Source organism: Mustelus asterias, chromosome 8 (assembly GCF_964213995.1).
Source record: "Mustelus asterias chromosome 8, sMusAst1.hap1.1, whole genome shotgun sequence".
Lineage (NCBI taxonomy): Eukaryota > Metazoa > Chordata > Chondrichthyes > Carcharhiniformes > Triakidae > Mustelus > Mustelus asterias.
The window spans coordinates 41,168,080-41,174,843 of NC_135808.1; the positions used below are offsets into that span (position 1 = coordinate 41,168,080).

Genomic DNA, 6,764 nt, shown 5'->3' on the forward strand with positions numbered 1-6,764 from the left:
TAAAAGTTTCTGTAGATATGTAAAGAGAAAAAGATTGACAAAAACAAATGTAGGCCCCTTACAGTCAGAAATGCGAAAATTCATAATAGGGAATAAAGAAATGGCCGAGGAATTAAATTCGTACTTAGCTTCAGTCTTCACAAAGGAAGACATGAAGAATGTATCAGAAGGTCTGAGAGAAACATGTTTTAATGAGGAGCTGAAGGAAATCAGCATCAGTAGAAAAATGGTTTTGGGGAAATTGATGGGATTGAAGGTGGCTAAATCTCCAGGTCCTGATAATCTTCATGCCAGAGTACTTCAGGAAGTGGCCCTGGAAATAGTAGATCCATTGGTGGTTATTTTCCAAAATTCTTTGGACTCTGGACTGGTTCTTACAGATTGGAGGGTAGCTAATGTAAGCCCGCTATTCAAAAAAGAAGGTAGTGAGAGAACATGGAATTATAGACCACTGAGCCGAATGTTGATACTGGGGAAGTTGTTCGAGCCCATTATCAAGGATTTCATAACTCGGCATTTGGAAGGCGGTGGTATAAAAAGACCAAGTCAGCATGGATTTACAAAAAGGAAATCATGCTTGATGAATCTATTTGAATTCCTTGAGAGTTGACTGAGGAGAACCAGTGAATACGGTGTATTTAGAGTTTCGGAAGGCTTTCAACAAGGTCTCGCATAACTGACTACTGTGTAATGTTAAAGTGCATAGAATTGCAGGTAATGTCTTGAGATGGATAGAAAGCTGGTTAGCAAATAGGATAGTAAGAGTTTTAACAACACCAGGTTAAAGTCCAACAGGTTTATTTGGTAGCAAATACCATTAGCTTTCGGAGCGCTGCTCCTTCGTCAGATGGAGTGGATTTCAAGAAGATTTCCACTCCATCTGACGAAGCAGCAGCGCTCCGAAAGCTAATGGTATTTGCTACCAAATAAACCTGTTGGACTTTAACCTGGTGTTGTTAAAACTCTTACTGTGTTTACCCCAGTCCAACACCGGCATCTCAACATCAAAGCAAATAGGAAGCAGAGAGTTGGCATAAATGGGTCTTTTTCTGACTGGCAGTCGGTGACTAGTAGGGTTCCACAGGGATCTGTGCTCAGACCCCAACTGTTCACATTATATATTAATGATTTGGAAGAGGGAACTGAATGTAATATCTCCAAATTTGCAGATGATACAAAGTTGAGTGGGACGGTGAGCTGTGATAAGGATACAGAGAAGCTTCAGTGTGATTTGGACAGGCTGAGTGTGTGGGCATATGCATGGCAGATGCAGTTTAAAGTGGATAAATGTCAGGTTATGCACTTTGGCAGCAATAATAGGAAGACAGATTATTATTTGAATGGGTGTAAATTGAGAGAGGTGGATACTCTGAGACTTTGGTGTCCTCGTGCATCAGTCGCTGAAAGTAAGCATACATTTACAGCAGGCAGTAAAGAAGGCAAATGGTACTTTGGCTTTCATAGTAAGATTTGAATATAGGGATAGGGATGTTTTGCTGCAGTTGTATAGGGAGTTGGTGAGGCCACACCTGGAGTGTTGTGTGCAATTTTGGTGTCCTTATCTGAGGAAGGATGTCCTTGCTATAGAGGGAGTACAGCAAAGGTTTACCAGGCTGACTCCTGGGATGGCAAGTCTGTCGTATGAGAAGAGACTAAGTCAGTTAGGATTACATTCACTGGAGTTTAGAAGAGTGAGAGGGGATCTCATTGAAACTTTGTAAAATTCTAACATGTTTAGACAGGGTAGATTGAGAAAGAATGTTGGGGGAATCCAGAATGAGGGTTCATAGTTTGAGGATATGGGGTAAACTTTTTAGAACTGAGGTGAGGAGAACTTTCTTCACCCAGAGGGTGAATGTGTGGAATTCACTACCACAGAAAATAGTTGAGGTCAAAATGTTGTCGGATTTCAAGAAGAAATGAGATATAGCTCTCTAGGCTAAAGGGTTCAAGAGGTATGAGGGGAAGGTGGGATCAGGATATTGAATTTGATGATCAAAATGAATGGCAGAGCAGACTCGAACAGCTGCATGGCCTACTCCTGCTTCTATTTTTATCACTGCTTCATTGTTTTTTAACTTATGAAAACACGTCTGTAATTGATGAATTCAAATCCATAATGTAAGCCACAGAAACCTAAAACAACACAAGTATGCAAATCACTGCTCAATGCTTCAGTGCTTTATAACTGATGTAAGCAAGCCTATAATTGACTAATTCAAATTCAAATCCACAATGCAAGCTGCAAAAATTCAAAACATTGTACAAATGATGGATCACTGCTTAACTGCTTTAGTGGTTAACTGATAAAAACAAGCCTGTAATTGATCGATTGAAATCGAAGCCCACCTGTTGTCAGCATGACGGTAGAGATGGTCAGTATTGTGATCTGTGTGTCTTGATTTGATTTGATTTATTATTGTCACATGTATTGGTATACAGTGAAAAGTATTGTTTCTTGCATGCTATACAAAGCATACCATACATAGAGAAGGAAACAAGAGAGTGCAGGATGTAGTGTTACAGTCATAGCTAGGGTGTAGAGAAAGATCAACTTAATGCCAGGTAAGTCCATTCAAAAGTCTGACAGCAGCAGAAAAGAAGCTGTTCTTGAGTCAGTTGGTACGTGTCCTCAGAATTTTGTAACTTTTTCCCGACGGAAGTAGGTGGAAGAGAGAATGTCCAGGGTGCGTGGGGTCCTTAATTATGCTGGCTGCTTTTCCGAGGCAGCGGGCAGTGTAGACAGAATCAATGGATGGGAGGCTGGTTTGAGTGATGGACTGGGCTTCGTTCATGGTCCTTTGTAGTTTCTTGCGATTTTGGACAGTGCATGAGCCATATCAAGCTGTGATACAACCTGAAATAATTCTTTCTATGGTACATCTGTAAAAGTCAATGAGAGCCATAGTGGACATGCCAAATTTCCTTAGCCTCCTGAGAAAGTGGAGGTGTTGGTGGGCTTTCTTAATTATAGTGTTGACATGAAGGGACCAGGACAGGTTGTTGGTGATCTGCACACCTAAAAACGTGAAGCTCTCAACCATTCCTACTTCATTCCCATTGATGTAGACAGGGGCACGTCTTCCACTATGCTTCCTGAAGTCGATGACTATCTCCTTTGTTTTGTTCAGTGAGAAGTCTCATAACGCCAGGTTAAAGTTCAACAGATTTATTTGGTAGCACGAGCTTTCGGAGCACTGCCCCTTCACCAGGTGAGTGGAGAGTTGGGTTCACAAACAGGGCACATATAGACACAGACTCAATTACAAGATAATGGTTGCAATGCAAGTCTTAACAGGTAATCAAGTCTTCACAGGTGCAGACAGTGCAAGTGGAGAGAGGGTTAAGCACAGGTTAAAGAGGTGTGAATTGTCTTAAGCCAGGACAGTTAGTGAGATTTTGCAATCCCAGACAAGTCGTGGGGGTTACAGGTAGTGTGACATGAACCCAAGATCCCGGTTGAGGCTGTCCTTGTGTGCGTAACTTGGCTTCGTTTTGTTGACATTGAGGGAGAGATTATTGTCATCGCACCAGTCACCAGATTCTCTATCTCATTCCTGTACTGTGTTTTGTCATTGTTTGAGATCTGAACCCACTACTTTGGTGTCATCAGCAAACTTGAAAATTGAGTTAGAGGGGAATTTGGCCACAGAGTCATAGGTGTATAAGGAGTATAGTAGGGGCGCTGAGAACACAGCCTTGTGGGGCACCAGTGTTGAGGGTGATTGTAGAGGAGGTGATGTTGCCTATCCTTGCTGATTGTGGTCTGTGGGTTTGGAAGTTCAGGATCCAGTCACACAGGGAGGAGCCAAGGCTCAGGCCACAGAGATTGGAGATGAGTTTCATCGGAATAATGGTGTTGAAGGCTGAGCTGTAGTCAATAAAGAGGAGTCTGACGTAGGTGTCTTTGTTATCTAGGGTGCAAACATGGAATTGGCCAATTAGGAACAAGATGTTCTGCAGCTGATGATATGGCTGCAGAACAGAATGAGCCAGAAAAAGTCCAGTGCAAGAGCAAATACTCCAATCAAATGGAGTCCAGTGAGTCTAAGTCCAATATCAGTGGCTTTGCTGGCAACTGTCTGGCCTCCTTAGACCCTCCGGGTCTCCACCAATTATAACCTGATGTTGCTCTGCGTTGGTTGCTGATAGGCTTATATTTCTTAAGCCAGTAAATTCAGAGATCTCCAGATTGCCCCAAAGCCACCGACCAGCATGGGGCCTCCCCATTGGTCGGGGCCCTCTGCCGAGTTACGATGGGATTTTACAGCATTGTTTGTCCCGAAACCGCAAAATCTCACCCGATGTCAATGGACCTTCCCCTGGTCCACCCCTCACCCGCTCCGATTTCCGTGGTGGGCAAGATGGTAAAATTCCAGCCGATGTGTTTCATTGTAAATCTCTGGTCACGGCATGTAGGAATTGTGCTGGGAATGATTGTTGTGTTTTATTTTGGGACAGAAACTGGTTCAGGAGGTGCAGGATTCCATCGCCAAGTCAAACCAACTGGCCGGAGAGATTATTTCAGGGATCAGAACGGTCAGGAGTTTTGCCACTGAGACTGAAGAGTCAGAACTGTTCGAGGAGAAGCTCCAAGCAACTCACCAACTCAAGACCAAACGGGATATTGTTACAGCGGTGTATCTAGTGTGTCACAGGGTAAGTGACAGGGCAATCCCGCTCGCTGTGTATTTCCCAGCTGACACAACATCGATCACCAAATAATCAAAGCATGTCCCACCCTCTCTCTTGCTGTCCCTCTCTCGCCACTTTCCTTCTCTTCCTCTCTCTCTCTCGCTGCGCCCCCCCGCCCACGCTGCGCCCCCCCGCCCTCGCTGCGCCCCCCCCGCCCTCGCTGCGCCCCCCCGCCCTCGCTGCGCCCCCCCGCCCTCGCTGCGCCCCCCCCGCCCTCGCTGCGCCCCCCCCGCCCTCGCTGCGCCCCCCCCGCCCTCGCTGCGCCCCCCCCGCCCTCGCTGCGCCCCCCCCGCCCTCGCTGCGCCCCCCCGCCCTCGCTGCGCCCCCCGCCCTCGCTGCGCCCCCCGCCCTCGCTGCGCCCCCCGCCCTCGCTGCGCCCCCCGCCCTCGCTGCGCCCCCCCGCCCTCGCTGCGCCCCCCCGCCCTCGCTGCGCCCCCCCGCCCTCGCTGCGCCCCCCCCGCCCTCGCTGCGCCCCCTCGCTGCGCGCCCTCGCTGCGCCCCCCCGCCCTCGCTGCGCCCCCTCGCTGCGCCCCTCGCTGCGCCCCCTCGCTGCGCCCCCCTCGCTGCGCCCCCTCGCTGCGCCCCCCTCGCTGCGCCCCCTCGCTGCGCCCCCTCGCTGCGCCCCCTCGCTGCGCCCCCCGCCCTCGCTGCGCCCCCCCGCCCTCGCTGCGCCCCCCGCCCTCGCTGCGCCCCCCCGCCCTCGCTGCGCCCCCCCGCCCTCGCTGCGCCCCCCGCCCTCGCTGCGCCCCCCGCCCTCGCTGCGCCCCCCCGCCCTCGCTGCGCCCCCCGCCCTCGCTGCGCCCCCCGCCCTCGCTGCGCCCCCCCGCCCTCGCTGCGCCCCCCCGCCCTCGCTGCGCCCCCCGCCTCGCCCCGCCCTCGCTGCGCCCCCCCGCCCTCGCTGCGCCCCCTCGCTGCGCCCCCCCCTCGCTGCGCCCCCCCGCCCTCGCTGCGCCCCCCCGCCCTCGCTGCGCCCCCCCGCCCTCGCTGCGCCCCCCGCCCTCGCTGCGCCCCCCCGCCCTCGCTGCGCCCCCCCGCCCTCGCTGCGCCCCCCGCCCTCGCTGCGCCCCCCGCCCTCGCTGCGCCCCCCCGCCCTCGCTGCGCCCCCCCGCCCTCGCTGCGCCCCCCCGCCCTCGCTGCGCCCCCCCGCCCTCGCTGCGCCCCCCCGCCCTCGCTGCGCCCCCCCGCCCTCGCTGCGCCCCCCCGCCCTCGCTGCGCCCCCCCGCCCTCGCTGCGCCCCCCGCCCTCGCTGCGCCCCCCCGCCCTCGCTGCGCCCCCCCGCCCTCGCTGCGCCCCCCCGCCCTCGCTGCGCCCCCCCCGCCCTCGCTGCGCCCCCCCGCCCTCGCTCGCCCCCCCCGCCCTCGCCCCGCCCCCCCGCCCCTCGCCCCGCCCCCCCGCCCTCGCCCCGCCCCCCCGCCCTCGCCCCGCCCGCGCCCCCGCCCTCGCCCCGCCCGCCCTCGCCCCGCCCCCCCGCCCTCGCCCCGCCCCCGCCCCCGCCCTCGCCCCGCCCCCCGCCCTCGCCCCGCCCCCCCCGCCCTCGCCCCGCCCCCCCGCCCTCGCCCCGCCCACCCGCCCCCCCGCCCCCCCCCCCCCACCCGCCCCCCCGCCCCCCCGCCCTCGCCCCCCCCCCGCCCTCGCCCCGCCCCCGCCCTCGCCCCGCCCCCCCCGCCCTCGCCCCGCCCCCCCCGCCCTCGCCCCGCCCCCCCCGCCCTCGCCCCGCCCCCCCGCCCTCGCCGCGACCCCCCCGCCCTCGCCGCGACCCCCCCCGCCCTCGCCGCGCCCCCCCCGCCCTCGCCGCGCCCCCCCCCGCCCTCGCCGCCGCCCCCCCCCCGCCCTCGCCGCGCCCCCCCCGCCCTCGCCGCGCCCCCCCCGCCCTCGCCGCGCCCCCCCCGCCCTCGCCGCGCCCCCCCCGCCCTCGCCGCGCCCCCCCCCGCCCTCGCCGCGCCCCCCCCGCCCTCGCCGCGCCCCCCCCGCCCTCGCCGCGCCCCCCCCCGCCCTCGCCGCGCCCCCCCGCCCTCGCCGCGCCCCCCCCCGCCCTCGCCGCGCCCCCCCCCGCCCTCGCCGCGCCCCCC

General features: G+C 57.2%; 1 protein-coding gene across 1 annotated transcript in view; it reads left to right on the top strand.

Annotated features, from left to right (window-relative positions):
- LOC144497108 (antigen peptide transporter 2-like) overlaps window positions 1-6,764 on the top strand; it is a 58,050-nt gene that overhangs the window by 22,114 nt on the left and 29,172 nt on the right. The window contains exon 5 of the mRNA XM_078217888.1: window positions 4,462-4,659. Within this exon, the coding sequence (XP_078074014.1) occupies window positions 4,462-4,659 (198 nt within the window). The remainder of the gene's footprint in view (window positions 1-4,461; window positions 4,660-6,764) is intronic.